Source organism: Scyliorhinus torazame, chromosome 13 (genome assembly GCF_047496885.1).
Source record: "Scyliorhinus torazame isolate Kashiwa2021f chromosome 13, sScyTor2.1, whole genome shotgun sequence".
Classification (NCBI taxonomy): domain Eukaryota; kingdom Metazoa; phylum Chordata; class Chondrichthyes; order Carcharhiniformes; family Scyliorhinidae; genus Scyliorhinus; species Scyliorhinus torazame.
This window is the reverse complement of record NC_092719.1, coordinates 163,524,674-163,540,995: the sequence shown is the minus strand read 5'-3', so window position 1 is coordinate 163,540,995 and position 16,322 is coordinate 163,524,674. Positions and strand designations below refer to the sequence as shown.

At 47.4% G+C, this 16,322-nt stretch overlaps 1 protein-coding gene across 1 annotated transcript in view; it reads right to left on the bottom strand.

Moving 5' to 3' along the window:
* Window positions 1-16,322, bottom strand: part of LOC140387636 (calcium-dependent secretion activator 1-like) — a 591,860-nt gene that overhangs the window by 203,956 nt on the left and 371,582 nt on the right. The window contains exons 10-12 of the mRNA XM_072470831.1: window positions 13,427-13,528; window positions 2,095-2,158; window positions 1,691-1,814 (exon numbers count right to left, since the gene is read on the bottom strand). Coding sequence (XP_072326932.1) covers window positions 1,691-1,814; window positions 2,095-2,158; window positions 13,427-13,528 — 290 coding nt within the window. The remainder of the gene's footprint in view (window positions 1-1,690; window positions 1,815-2,094; window positions 2,159-13,426; window positions 13,529-16,322) is intronic.

Sequence of the window (16,322 nt, the reverse complement as noted above, 5' to 3'; positions counted from 1 at the left end):
GGTGTCAGGTCAGTTTAACTGGCAGGAATGTTTTACTCTTATCAGCAACAAGAAACTAATGATTCACCTGTACAAACTTTTGACCTGTAATAGTGTAAACGAGGGAATGAGTATTGACTAGTCAAACATTAAATCAATTTGGAGCATGTCAATTTTTTCAAACATTTGAAAACCAAAATGAAAATGTATCAGTATATAAGGACTATAGCCAGCAAGATCAGGTACCACTTTCATATCTTGCTTTGAAAGTAAAAGAAATTAGACCCTCCCCATCTTCACATCATCAGTATACAAATTCAAAAAATCCTGTTGAATAGGAGCTTAAAAATCTGTGAATATAACAAACATAAACAAATCAATTATGAACTTGACTTCAACAGACACAATGCTAAATTATCATTTTACGGATAGTACTTAATAGACAGATTTGATTTTGTAAATACAGATTGATCCTTTAAAAAAAAAAATATTCTCTCCCAAAAGACTTTTGAGGGTGACTTTCTATTTTAAATGCTTAGGGTGAATTTCTGTGAAGTACTCAGCACGTTTGATTGAACTTCAGTGGAAGAATGACAAAACTCCTGGAAAAACAGTGTAAATAAATAGTGTAGTTCTGGGTTACCACAGCTCCTGCACCGAAGGTGTGCCAGAAAAGTGGGAGAACCCAGATTGAAATTCACTCCCTTTGTATTTACTTCTCTTGCCTTCTAATTTATTTTAGCCTATCCAGCTGCTGAAATTATCATGGATGGGAGGTTGGGTGACCATGTCCCAGACTGCCAGCTGAAGGTTCCCTGGTGTGGTCCCGAACTTGATGTGTGATTGTGGCCTGTAGATGCCTCCCTGTCCTATTTTTAATTCTGTTCTTGAGATTATACTTTTGTCTTTACCTGACAACAGCAGAACTGAAACCAGGAACTCAGTATGTAACGGAAAACAAACCTGTGCTTCGTCATTGTGTGGCACTGTGCATTAATGCTCCAATGCAGTTCAACACCATAATTCTTCCATATTTCTGACACTCTTGGACACAAGTGTAACTGTAATGTTAATATTCTACCTTATCTCACTCCGCAGCACAATATAACTGATATAGCACTTTGGAACCCTTTCGAATTCCAGTGATGGTACAGAAAAAGCTTACCTTCTTTTAATGCGTGCAGATGACAATAAAATGTTGTTTAAACTCTACTTGTGATTTCTTTTTTTGTTGCACAGTATATCTGGTAATGAAGGTCACTTTCTTTAGAGATGCCCAAATCTAAACTAAGGGATCATGACAAATCAGATTACCGCCAGTAATTTATAATTCTAGAGATACCGGGGTTTGAGTTTGCATAAACATTTGTGTGTTGAAACACTGCACTTTGAATTGAATGCTGATTCTCAAGTTTTCCAACAAAAAAGAAAGTATTTCCAATGTAGTCTGCTATGATTACCTGACACCATTAATAACAGTAAGATCAGATCTGCCATGCACTGCTCATAAATCTTTTAGTACTAGCTATAAGTCATGAAGAAATGTTTAATTGCTTGTGAAATGTCTAAATTTTATTTTCAGGACTACACATATTTAAAATATAACTTGTCTGAATAAACGCTAATTTACACATGGATTTGTAAGAATAATCTGTTCCCCAAGTGCTTTGTCCACTGAATTGCATTCACAAGACACCACTCTGTTACTTACCTTCAATTTGGGCATACTCAGAAAGTCGTGTGTAGTTCACTAGTGCAGCTTTCTCCAGACATTTCCGAATAACAACTTTAACTTCTTCTTGAGGAACAGGGGTTACTATATCCTTCATCAGCACCTTTGTAATTACAGAAATGACAGCATATTACCTACATGTCCTGAGTTACGGGACATGGAAGCTCTTTATGACTTATACCATGTGGTCTTTCTTGACACATGATGAAGTTGGAGTGGACAGCAATTAATGTCGCCAACAAAGATTTGGCCTGACAATATCTGCAGTATTTGGGAGGAATTCGTAGAGATGCTGGATAATGATGCTTTGAACATGTACGGCACATTAACCATAAATTACTCCTGAAATGTGAAACTTAGGCAGCAAAACATTAACTACTCACCCTCTCTAGGAGAGACAGGGTAGCCTTTAACGCACCCTCAGGTCGTCCAAAAGGAAAGCAGTACCTGTTAGCAAGACAAATTTTATTAATTACTTACCAACAGGATGTTTTAAAATGTTCATTCTGTGTAACTTGATAGACCACAAAAAGCAGAGTTCACTGGATAATTTGAGCTTTCTCAGTGGCGTAGATTAAAAGAACAGTAACTTACTCTGCATTACAGTATTTACACATCCACCTGGTGTTCACGCAAACAAGCTGAACTAAAGACGATAGGCAGCTAAATAGTTCGGCTCCATCTTTTCATCCCCTGAACAGTACATTTTTAAAATAAATACATGGGACGGGAGTTTTGCTGTCAAAGCTAGCATTCGTTGTTCATCTCTAATTGCCTTAAGGAGGTAGTGCTGAATCGCCTTCTTGAACTTCTGGAGTCCATGTGGTGTAGACACACCTATAGTGCTGTTAGGAAGGGAGTTCTAGGTTTTTGACCCTGCGACAATGAGGGGTAGTAATATAGGGTGCGATTCTCATAGCGGGAGAGGCCAAAAACGTGATCCGCAGCAGGCGCCAAACAGTTTGCGATGCAACCAAATACACTCTCCTTGACGAAATTGGGATTTCGCTGTCGCGTTGCGAGAAACCAATTATCACCACTTAAGCCCAATTTCCATACAAGTGACGATAGCCCATATCCAACTGCCTCCCGTCATTCAGCGGTCTCTCCAGCAAGTGCCCACGCTGATTAGTACTCCTTTTGAAAATGTGAACCTGGCTTAAGGGCATCTGTGGGGAGCTGAGTAGCCATCTTTGCTCATAGGCAAAAAGCCCGGGGATGCTGGACTTGTCACCCCAGTGTTCGGTGGGGGACCCTCCGCAGGGGAGGGCCTCCATGGAGGGTGGGGGGGTGCTCGGGAGATGGGCAAAGAGTCCGGGGGTCAGCCTGCATTGCAGAACGAGAAGTGACAGAGACATCATAATGGCTTTGCGAAAAGGTGTTTAATGTGCCGTACAAACCGCAGTCCCAATGGTGCCGCCCCCCGACCCCCCCCCAACTCCCACACCCACTCCTTGCCTATCCTCAGCCCCTCCCCCCTCTTCCGGTGCCCTCAATGGTCCTCGACGTGCTTGGTCATCCTCACTCTATCACTACGTCTTGGTGTTTCCCCAGGATGCACATCAGAGGTTGAGGCCTCGTACCGTGTCCTTTGATGCCCCTGGCAGGCGTCCACTGGGGGTTCTGGGGCCTGAGGGCCCCGGTTCACTTGTCAGCGGCACATGCACAGCCGTGCCAACCAGTCCTGTGTGCTGACTGCGAGACGCGACCTCATCAGAGGGGTGGAACCCGGGGGAGCTGGTGGCCACCATTGCCACTCCATGGGGCACGTCCGGCTTGGCACTCAGCACCCACTCCGCCTGCTCAGTGTCCATAGGGCCCTGGGGTTCACCTTGGAATGGAGGGACAGCTGGTTCGAGCGCCGGCTGCTCCTGCATCATCTGGCTCTGCCAGCCCTGGCGGATCCCCATGGTCTACACTATTGTGTCGACACCCTCGGCGATGCGTGTCAGTGACTGGGCCATGCTCTGCAGTGCCTCAGCAATGCTCACCTATGACTGGAACAAGCTCTGCAGCACTTCGGCCATGCCCACATGTCTCGCAGATCCTCATTAAGGTCGGCCTGGTGCTGGGTGACATCCCCCAGCGAGTCGGACATCCTGTCGAGACCCTCAGCCATGGCTGTCACTAACTGCGCGACGCCCTGGTCACTTTCACTCATGCTGCTGACATCATGCACTCGGCTATCCACTGTGCCACGCCTTGCCGACGATATCTCCTGTGTCCCTAGGCTTTGGGACTCCTCCAGGCGGCTGTGGATCTGCTGAAGTGACGTTGACATCTCCTTCTGAACGCCCAGGTTGGTCCCTATCATCTCCTTCAGCTCCGGGTAACTCTGTTCCAAAGGCTCAGCATCAGGCTGGGACCCAGCTGGGTCCTGGGATCCAGCAGCCCTCCGACTGCTGTCTCGTCTGGGAGATCCTGCCTCCACCTGATGTACATGATCAGCAGTGTGGTGCTCACCAGATTGCACCACAGAAGGCTGTCCACTATCATTTTCCACCAAGATGTGTGTACCTCATTGAATTTACAGTGCAGAAGGAGGCCATTCGGCCCATCGAGTCTGTACCAGCTCTTGGAAAGAGCACCCTACCCAAGGTCAACACCTCCACCCTATCCCCATAACCCAGTAACCCCACCCAACACTAAGGGCAATTTTGGACACTAAGGACAATTTATCATGGCCAATCCACCTAACTTGCACATCTTTGGACTGTGGGAGGAAACCGGAACACCCGGAGGAAACCCACGCACACACGGGGAGGATGTGCAGACTCTGCACAGACAGTGACCCAACCCGGAATCGAACCTGGGACCCTGGAGCTGTGAAGCAATTGTGCTATCCACAATGCTACCGTGCTGGTGGGGGTGGGGATGACAGCTGTGCCGTGACTACGGTGGAATCCGCAGAGCTCTCCTTCGAGGTTTTCTCCTCAGAGTCGGGAAAGAGTGCCACCCGGGAAGGCTGGCTCAGTCGGCTGAAGGACCTGCAGGAGAATGGAAATGTGGTCAGTGGGGGGATGAGTCAGTCAGTCAGTAAGGCAAACAACTCACGTTTGACAGGTCCTCCGGGTGGAACCCAGTGGCTCCTCACCTTTGCGGCGGCCGACAGCCTCTGCGTTGGTGACTGATCTGTCCTCGACCACACCGGTCACCTAAAATGCCCGCTCCTCAAAGGAGGTGAGGATTCTTATGTCTGGTACCCCTCCGCCTGTCTGGGTCCTCTCCCGACAATTATGGGAGAGCATTTCCTGAGGAGGCACAAAGAGGGCATTGTTAGCCACATGCGTGATTACAGTGGTGGGAGAGGGGGTGAGAAGGCGGGGTTGGGGTGGGTTGAGGGGAAGGGACGTCTAGGGGTTGCATGGGGACGTGGGAGCTGGGTGCTCCTTTTGTAGGAGGGAGGGGGTGGTGGGCGTTGATGTCTACTCACTCGTGCTGCCCGGTGTAGGTCGTTGACATTCTTTTTCTGGTCATTCTCCTCGAGCTGATAGCTGTCGCCACCTCATCGCAGGCAGCACTAGTTGCCTTGTGGCTCACCCTCCGGGTCCCTCTGGGGAACAGGACATCCCTCTTGGTCTCCACTGCATCTAGGGAGCCTCTCCAGGTCAGCATCTCCGAATCTTGGTGCTGATCTGTTGGGCGCCATTGTTGCGAGCTGACTGAGGTTGGCTGAGCAAGTGCAGCTTAAGTGCTTGTTAACGGGGTTGAGGGGGGTGTGGGGGGGAGGCAGGTGGCTGGCGAGCGCCGTCCTGGCGAATCAGCTGCCGAGCCTTCATTTTCAGCGAGAAGCCCATGAGGTCTTGTTAAGTGGGCCAATTAACATGAAATTGCATTGCCGGCCTCGCAAGGCAATTCCTGCTCGCTGGTATACTTCAAAGTTTTTCCAGAGAATTGCGCCCATAGGCGCAATTTTCACAGATATCAGGCAGGAAAAGCGGCATTGAGGCCACCACAGAGTGCGCAACTCAGAAGATATCTGTAGATGCCAGCATTGGTTATAGGAGCAGAAAATTCTTCAGCACAATTTGTCAGCCAGGATTTTTTAAAAAGTCGTTCATGGGACATGGGCATCGCAGACTGTGCCAGCATTTATTGTCCCTATAAAAGCAAATTAATGCGGATGCTGGAATCTGAAACCATAAAGAAAATACTGGAAAATCTCAGCAGGTCTGGCAGCATCTGTCGGGAGAGAAAAGAGCTAACGTTTCAAGTTCAGATGACCCTTTGTCAAAGCTAAAGACAGAGAAAGTGGGAAATATTTATACTGTGGAGTGAGAATGAAAGATGAAAGATTTATCGCCCCTAATTGCCCTTGAGGGGCAGTTAAGAGTCAACCACATTGCTGTGGGTCTGGAGTCACAAGTAGGCCAGACCAGGTAAGGATGGCAGATTTCCTTCCCTAAAGGGCATCAGTGAACCAGATGGGTTTTTACGACAATCTACAATGTTTTCATGGCCTTCTTTTAATTCCAGGGGCGCGGTTCTCCGACCCCCCACCGGGTCGGAGAATCGCCGGGAGCCGGCGTAAATCCCGCCCCCGCTGTGTCCCGAATTCTCCGCCACCGGAGAGCCGGTGGGGCGGGAATCGCACCGCGCCGGTCGGCGGAAATCCCCCGGCGATTCTCCGGTCCGCGATGGGCCGAAGTCCAGCCACTGTCAACCCACGCCAGCCGGTGTGGATTGAACCACCTTTTGAACAGCGGAACAAGGCGGCGCGGGCGGGCTCTGGGGTCCTGGGAGGGGCGCGGGGCGATCTGGCCCCGGGGGGTGTCCCCACGGTGGCCTGGCCCGTGATCGGGGCCCACTGATCCGCGGGCGGGCCTGTGCCGTGGGGGCACTCTTTTCCTTCCGCCTTCGCCATGGTCTCCACTATGGCGGAGGCGGAAGAGACCCCCTGCACTGCGCATGCGCGGGGATGCCGCGAGCGCCCGCTGACGCTCCCGCGCATGCGCTGCACGGCAAAGTCATTTCCGCGCCAGCTGGTGGGGCACCAAAGGCCTTTCCCGCCAGCTGGCGGGGCGGAAATCAGTCCGGTGCGGGCCTAGCACCTCAAGGTGAGGGCTCGGCCCCTCAAGATGCGGAGAATTCCGCACCTTTCAGGCGGCACGATGCCGGACTGATTCGCGCCGTTTTTGGCGCTGGTCGGCGGACATCGCGCAGATTGCGGAGAATCCCGCCCCAGATCTTTTTATTGAATTGAAATTTCACCATATGCAAGTGGTGAGATTTGAACCTGGGACCCCAGAGTACTCTGGGTCTCTGGATTACTATTCCAGTGACAATACCACTACGCCCCTATCAGGGTCAATAACCTTTGCTAAATCCAGTGCCTTCAGCAATTCCTTGATATCTCCTAGAATGAATTGAATTGACTGAACATCTGTGATATCGAGGACCTCAGGGAAAGACTGAAATGGATCATTCACTCAACACTTCTGGCTGAAGATGGTTGAAAATGCTTTAGCCCTTTCTTTTGCAAGGACAGGGTCAGCTCCATCATTAAGAATGGGGATGTTTGTGAAGCCTCCTCTGCTATTTTCTTGCTGAATTGTACAACACCATTCATGATTGGATGGGGCAGGACTGCAGACCTTTGACCTGATCACTTTCAGCAAAAGTCCTATGCCTGTAATTAACAGGTGTGGGTATCCTGGGGTACATTTCTGGATAGGCGCAAGGCAAGTAGCTAAGTCTACAATGGCAAGGTCATTTTTGGAGGAAGCCATGCAGGGTCCTGAGGCGTATTTCCCTGCCCATCAAAGTTTAAAATTCCTGGGCAAGTACTGAATATTTGCAAGGGTCGGGACCTCCTCTGCATCCTGAAGCATAACAACAAATGTCTGAAAGATCACTGCGGAATCAATCAGAAGAGCATGGCCATTAAGTTAATTTTTATTGTTTTTAAAAATTCATTTACAGGATGTGGGCATTGCTGGTTAGGCCAGCATTTATTGCCCATCCCCAGTTGCCCTTCAGAAGGTGGTGGTGAGCGGCTTTCCGGAATGGCTGCAGTCCTGGTGGTATAGTAACATCCAAATGTTATTAGGGAGGAAATTCCAGCATTTTGACTCAGCAACAGTGAAGGAATGGCAAAATATAAGTCAGGATGGTGAGTGACTTGGATGGGAACCTCCAGGTGGTGGGGTTCGCAGGTATCTGCTGCTCTTGTCCTTCTCGATGGTAATGGTCATGGGTTTGGAAGGTGCTGCCTAAAGAACTTTGGTGAGTTACTGCAATGCATCTTGTAGATGGTACACACGGCTGCTACTATTTGCTGCTGGTGGAGGGATTGAATGTTTGTGGAAGGGGGAGCAAGCAGGCTGTTTTGTCCTGGATGGTGTTGAGCTTCTTCAGTGTTGTTGGAGCTCCATTCATCCAAGTGGAATATTTCACTACAGTCCTGACTTCCATAGAATCCCTACATGCGGAAGGAGGCCATTTGGCCCATCGTATCTGCACCGACCCTCCGAAAGAGCATCCTACCTAAGCCCACTCACCCGCCCTATCCCCGTAACCCCAGTTAACCTGCACATCTTTGAACTCTAAGGGGCAATTAAGCATGGCCAATCCACCTAACTTGCACACATTTTGACTGTGAGAGGAAGCCAGAGCACCCAGAAGAAGCTCATGCAGACACGGGGAGAACAGTCATCCGAGGCTGGAATTGAACTTGGGTCCCTGGTGCTAACCACTGTTCCACTGTTGCGAATGCTTCAGCCTTATCTTTTGCATAGATGTGCTGGGTTCCTCCATAATCAAGGATGGGAATATTTGTGGAACCTCCTCTTCCAGTGAGTTGATTAATTGTCCACCATCATTCACGATTGGATGTGGCAGGATTGCAGAGCTTAGATCTGATCCATTTGTTATGCGATCGCTTGGTTCAGTCTATCACTTCCTGCTTATGCTGTTTAGCATGCAAGTCATCCTGTGTTGTAGCTTGATCAGGTTGACACCTCGGGCTAAATTCTCCATTGCACACCCACGCCCGGGGATTTCCCAATGGCGCGGGGTTGCCCATAATGAGAAATCCCTTTAACCGGCTGGCAGGTCGGAGAATACCGCCCTTCATTTTTTGGTATGCCTGGTGTTGCTCCTGGCCTGCCCTCCTGCGCTCTTCATTTAACCAGGGTTTATCTCCTGTCTTGGTGGTAATGGTGGAGTGGGGGGGGGGTGTCGGGCGATGAGATTACCTATTGTGCTTGAGTACAATTCTGCTGCTGCTGATGGCTCATAGCGCCTCATGGATTCCCACTTTTGAGTTTCTAGATCTGTTCGGAGTCTATCCCATTTAGCACAGTGGTAGTGCCACACACCACGATGGAGGATATCCTCAATTTGAAGATGGGACTCCGTCTCCCTCAAGGACTGTGCGACGTTCATTCCAACCGATATTGTCATGGACAGATGCATCTGTGGTAGGCAGGTTGGTGAGAATGAGGACAACTATGTTTTCCCTCTTGTTGGTTCCCTCACCACCTGCCACATTCCCAGTCTAGCAGCTATGTCCTTTAGTTTCCGGCCAACTTGGTCTGTGCTTATACTATCGAGCGATTCTTGGTGATGGACATTGAAGTGCCCCACCCAGAATACATTCTGTGTCCATGCCATCCTCAAGTGCTGCCTCCAAGTGGTGTTCAACATGGAAGAGTACTAAGAGGGGACAATACATGATGATCAGCAGGAGATTTCCTTGCCCAGGTTTGACTTGGTGCCATGGGATCCAGAGTCAATTTTGAGGACTCCCAGGGCAACTTCCTCCCAACAGTATACCACTGTGTCACCAACACTACTGGGTCTGTCCTGCCAGTGGGACAGGGCGTACCGAGGAAGAGTGATCTGAGACCCTATGCCTAAGGCAGGCATTTTCAAAGTGGGGGCGGGTGTCAGGAGGGTGGCGGAGGCATCCATCGAGGCGTTCCAATTGCGTGAATTCAGGAGCAATAGCTGGCTTTTTAAAATGTCGGCTGCGACCGGCTTTAAAAATGTGGGTGCACCTGTGCCCGCTCATCAGTGTGCTTGCCCGGAGCCCAGAGATAAACGCTACCTCCTCCTGACGTCAGCGCACTGATCCAGTCTGTCTTCCTATATCTGTCTTGAATATGCTTGATGGCCGAGCCTGCTGAACTCTCTTTGATAGTGAACTTTAGAGATTAAAACGATTCACAATACTTTAGGTTAAGCCATTCCTCCTCATCTATGTCTAAAATTGTCGCATTGTAATTTGCAGACTATATCCCCAGGTTTTTCAACCACGCATCTGAGGAAAACTTACATTCTGCATCTGCTCTACGGAGTCCTGAGAGAATAGTGCCTGTTTCAATGAGGTCATTTCTCATTCTTCGCTACTCTAGACTATAGAATATAAGCCCAGGCTCACCTCTCGTATTAAAGGTAAGAGAAAATGGTGGGTCGCGAAGGTCGGCCAGCGTGGGTCGCGAAGGTCAGCCGGTGTGGGTCCCGAAGGTTGGCTGGTTGGTAAAAATGGGTCCGGGCAAAAAGATTTGAAAAACACTACCCTACATTTCATTCCATGAATATGACTATGTCAGATTGTCGTTTGACTAGTCTGTGAGAAGCTGTCCAATTTTGGAACAATCTCCAGATATTAGTAAGGCGGGGTTGGCAGGGCTGGATTTACTGTTGTAATTTCCGGTGCCGAGGTCGGTACCAGATGGTCTGTCTGCTTTCATTACTTTCTGGGTTTTTTGTAGTGGCTGAAGTAACTGAGTGGCTTGATAGGCAATTTCAGAGGACATTTAAGAGTCAACCACATTACTGTGGGTCTGGAGTCACATGTAGGCCAGACCAGGGTCCCTAAAGGGCATTACTGAACCAGATGGGTTTTTACAACAATTAGAACATAAGAATTAGGAACAGGAGTAGGCCATCTGGCCCCTCGAGCCTGCTCCGCCATTTAATGAGATCATGGCTGATCTTTGTGGACTCAGCTCCACTCTCCGGCCCGTACACCATATCCCCGAATCCCTTTATTCTTTAGAAAGGCATCTATCTTTTTCTTAAAAACGTTTAAAGAAGGAGCCTCAACTGCTTCACTGGGCAAGGAATTCCAGAGATTCACAACCCTTTGGGTGAAGAAGTTCCTCCTACACTCCGTCCTAAATCTACATCCCCTTATTTTGAGGCTATGCCCCCTAGTTCTGCTTTCCCCGACCAGTGGAAACAACCTGCCCGCATCTATCCTATCTATTCCCTTCATAATTTTATATGTTTCAATAAGGTCCCCCCGCATCCTTCTAAACTCCAATGAGTACAGTCCCAGTCTACTCAACCTCTCGTCATAATCTAATCCCCTCAACTCTGGGATCAACCTAGTGAATCTCCTCTGCACTCCCTCCAGTGCCAATATGTCCTTTCTCAGGTAAGGAGACCAAAACTGAACACAATACTCCAGATGCGGCCTCACCAACACCCTATACAATTGCAGCATAACCTCACTAGTCTTGAACTCCATCCCTCTAGCAATGAAAGACAAAACTCGATTAGCCTTCTTAATCACCTGTTGCACCTGCACACCAACTTTTTGCGACTCGTGCACCAGCACACCCAGGTCCCTCTGCACAGCAGCATGTTTTAACATCTTACCGTTTAAATAATAATCCATTCTGCTGTTATTCCTCCCAAAATGGATAGCCTCACTCTTGGCAACATTGAATTCCATCTGCCAGACCCTAGCCCATTCACCTAACCTATCCAAATCCTTCTGCAGACTTCCGGTATCCTCTGCACTTTTTGCTTTACCACTCATCTTAGTGTCGTCTGCAAACTTTGACACATTGCACTTGGTCCCCAACTCCAAATCGTCTTTGTAAATTGTGAACAACTGCAGGCCCAACACTGATCCTTGAGGGACCCCACTAGTTACAGGTTGCCAACCAGAGAAACACCCATTTATCCCCACTCTCTGCTTTCTGTTAGTTAACCAATCCTCTACCCATGCTACCACTTTACCCTCAATGCCATGCATCTTTAGTTTATGCAGCAACCTTTTGTGTGGCACCTTGTCAAAAGCTTTCTGGAAATCCAGATATACCACATCCATTGGCTCCCCATTATCTACTGCACTGGTAACGGCCTCAAAAAATTCTACCAAATTAGTCAGACACGACCTACCCTTTGTGAACCCATGCTGCGTCTGCCCAATGGGACAATTTCCCTCCAGGTGCCCTGCTATTTCCTCCTTAATGATAGATTCCAGCATTTTCCCTACAACCGAAGTTAAGCTTACCGGCCTATAATTACCCGCTTTCTGCCGACCTCCTTTTTTAAACAGTGGTGTCACGTTTGCTACTTTCCAATCCTCTGGGACCACCCCAGAGTCTAGTGAATTTTGATAAATTATCACTAGTGCGTTTACAATTTCCCTAGCCATCCTTATTTCCATCAGTCACTGGCATGTTATTTGTGTCCTCCACTGTGAAGACTGACCCAAAAAACCTGTTCAGCTCCTCAGCCATTTCCCCGTCTCCTATTATTATATCTCCCTTCTCATCTTCCAAAGGACCAATATTTACCTTAGCCACTCATTTTTGTCTTATATATTTGTAGAAGCTTTTACTATCTGCTTTTATGTTCTGAGCCAGTTTACTTTCATAGAACATAGAACGATACAGCGCAGTACAGGCCCTTCGGCCCACGATGTTGCACCAAAACAAAAGCCATCTAACCTACACTATGCCATTATCATCCATATGCTTATCCAATGCTATTCATAGTCTACCTTACTCTTCTTTATGGCTTTTTTAGTAGCTTTCTGTTGTCCCCTAAAGACTTCCCAGTCCTCTAGTCTCCCACTAATTTTTGCCACTTTGTATGTTTTTTCCTTTAATTTGATACTCTCCCTCACCTCCTTAGATATCCACGGTCGATTTTTCCCCTTTCTACCGTCTTTCATTTTTGTCGGTATGAACCTTTTCTGAACACTGTGAAAGATCGCTCGGAAGGTTCTCCACTGTTCCTCAACTGCTTCACCATGAAGTCTTTGCTCCCAGTCTACCTTAGCTAGTTCTTCTCTCATCCCATTGTAATCGCCTTTGTTTAAGCACAAAACACTAGTGTTTGATTTTACCTTGTCATTCTCCAACTGTATTTTAAATTCCACCATATTGTGGTCGCTCCTTCCAAGAGGATCCCGAACTATGAGATCATTAATCAATCCTGCCTCATTACACAGGACCAGATCTAGGACCGCTTGTTCCCTTGTAGGTTCCATTACATACTGTTCCAGGAAATTATCCCGGGCACATTCTATAAACCCCTCCTCAAGGCTGCCTTTACCAACCTGGTTAAACTAATCGATATGCAGATTAAAATCTCCCATGATAACCGCTATACCATTTCTGCATGCATCCGTTATTTCTTTGCTTATTGCCTGCCCTACCATCCTGTTACTATTTGGTGGCCTATAGACTACTCCTATCAGTGACCTTTTTGCCTTACTATTCCTACTATTGACAATGGTTTCATGGTCATCATTGGACTTTTAATTTCAAATGTTCTATTGAGTTCTGGTGGGATTTGAACCCAGGTTCCCAGAGGATTACCTCGGGTCCTTGGATTTCTAGTTCAGTGACAATACCACTGTGCCATCGCCACTGTGCATTCTCAGCACTAAAATGGCACAACCTTTTATCATTTGCAATAAGTAGAAAGTGCATCAACAAGCTTGACATTCTATTCATTCGTATTCACCTGAAATGAGTAATCTGATTCTCAAGCAGTATGCGCAGTCTCTCCTTAATCTCCTCAAAACGTTCCTTTTCTTCCACTGTTACAGTTCCTATTCCATCGGGCCTGGAGAGAGAGAAAATAACATTTAGCTCTGTCCTTTCACAATTTAATTCATAACCGGAGACCTGTGAACTAATATTTACTCAATTCTACCATTCCACCGTTCAGTTTAGCTTTTTACACATATCCACATCTTAAAGCTGTAGTATAAATATGATACACTTTTGTGCTTTTGTACTGGAGTTCTACAGCAATTGAAGAAACTAAACTTCGGGCGCAATCGAATGGCCTCATTGCGCCCCACTTGGTAACGCAGCGAGGCCATTAATTCTCATGAGAGGCACCTCACGAGATTTGAGACACCCTGAATAACTCGTGAGATTTAATGAGACCACCCAGGGGCCTACGATGGCTGAGATCTAATGTGATCCTGCGAGACATTGCGATCTGGATCTCGCCCTCAAATTAACATATTTAAATGTGATATTAGGCTAATTTAAATATGTCTGCGCATGATTCTCCTGAGGCCCCGGAACTATTGCCCGCACCTTGGAGACTTCACCATGGCACCATTTAGCACTGTCCACACAACTGTGGACCCGGTGTAATGGCACCTGGGGAGTCTCCCAGGCCATCGGAGGCCCCTGGGTGATTGGGTTCTGGGCAGGTGATACCCTGGCACTCCCACTGGCACGTGGGCACCTTGGCACTTCCATCATGTCAATTTGGCCACCCAGGCATCCTGGCAGTGCCAATGCACCCTCGTACCAGGTTACCCATGCCAGGGATCGGGCCCAGGGTTGCCCTTCCCTCAAAAGGTGGGGTGAGGTGGGGCTCGAGGACCCCCCCTAAGAGGTACTTTGGGGCATTGGGGGGTCCAGAGGCCACACTGGGATGTCCTTCATTTGGAAAAGCTGCGTTTAATAACTTACTGAAGTATTTGACAACAGGTTCACAAATTCTCTCTTTTTTTAAATTTAGAGTTTATTTTTCTTATTATTTTTCTTTTCCAATTAAGGGGCAATTTAGTGTGGCCAATCCACCTAACCAGCACATCTTTGGGTGGTGGGGGTGAAACCCACGCAGACATGGGGAGAATATGCAAACTCCACATGGACAGTGACCCAGGGCTGGGATTCGAACCCGGGTCCTCAGCGCCGCAGTCCCAGTGCTAACCACTGCGCCACCTGCTGCCCTGGATTCACAAATTCTAATTAAATATTAATTGGTTTTAATCTTCCATTAAATATAGCAATGCTATGAGGCAGAAATACTGCTCAACCCCTTAATGGTTAAAAGACAAAGGAACTATTTTATTTTGTGGTTGTTCTAAGGTTTGGTGCATGGTTTCTTTAGGGCTATCAAACAAAGTTTCGGGTGAGAAATTGATTTAGTGTCATCCTTGCGATTAAAAACATCCCGGTGTGGATTTTCATCCGAGCAGGCTTCGGGCATCTTGCAAGCGAGATGCAACAGCAAGCCACCAGTTGTCATGACATGAGACCTGCTCTGCTTTGAGGTCCAGGCTTTGCCAGCGTTGGGACGGTGGGAAGCGTCCGGATAATCACATGTCCTGGAGCAGCCCACCCGCAGCTGACCTCTGGCTGAAAGATGTTGGGAAGGAAGGGAAGCGGTATTAGAAGTAGTGCCCAGACTGCTTTTCTGGTGCTTGGAGAAACTCCTCTCTCCTTTCACAAAGAGTAACTACCTTTAGTTGCGCCGGCTCCAGTTGATATAGACTGGAGATGCAGTGGTGCATGCTGCACCCAGCGCAGTCCAGATACTGATATCAGAATCCAAGTGACATCAGATGAACTCAATGTCAATATTGCAAATAGTTTGGTACCCTCTTGAAGTGGGTGTCCTGTCGCCTCCTCAAATGACCCCAGCAAAACAGCAATGATCACCGCAGTAACAGTAACAGGGCAATCAGCTACTACGCTCCATTTTCAGTTCACCAGCACCCTGGTTGTGCAGGGTGGGAATCGCGTAAGTACAATCCATTTTCCGATGAGGAAAGCATGCTGACATGAAATTACATATATTTTGTAACTGATGGTGCTATTCATTCCCAGTTCGACAACTTGAAGTACCAACCTTGCTTCGGAGGCTAACCTGCAGCCACTACTGAACATTTTCATCGAACACTACAGCACTAAAAGAAGTAATGTAACTACTCTTGCAAATTGTGAACATGAAATGAAGGATTTACATTTTTAAAAATGTGTATTCCATCTCCATTGAACCAAAAAGTGCTAAAAATTATTTTAAAAATTGCTTTTCACCACATGGATTTTAAGGATTACAAACTAGATTTTTAAAAAAAAATTGCACTGCAATATCTTTGTGTTAAACACTCAGTGGCACTTCTCTACTTAGTAAGCCGGTAACATATCATTAAAACAACAAGAAGGTTGCTTTTCCCAGGCTATTTCCCATATGGCTTAAGTTTTGGATGAAGTGTGTTTTATAAAAGAGGACAAATTCAGTCCTGCACAAATACGCATTTCCTTATTATTTCACAACTTCAGGTTAAACAATATGGATAGTTCCTGAATATTTACACCAGCCAATAATCCATAATAAGAGGGAAAGAGGCCGACCTAATCCTTTCACGAAAGGAAGCAACAGCCCAGACAAACAACATTACCAGATTCTTCAGTCAAAAGCAAAGTGGAGGGATTTGTATTTTGCTCTCCAGTCCACACTAGCTCAGTCTCCCTTTCTGTAGTGTGAGTAGACTGTGAATAGAATAAACAGTCCTTTTCCATAGACCTCCTTCAGTGTACACTTTAAGCTGTGCAAATCCCCAGCACCAGCCTGTTTGGCAACACAAAAGCATGATAAAGGATTACAG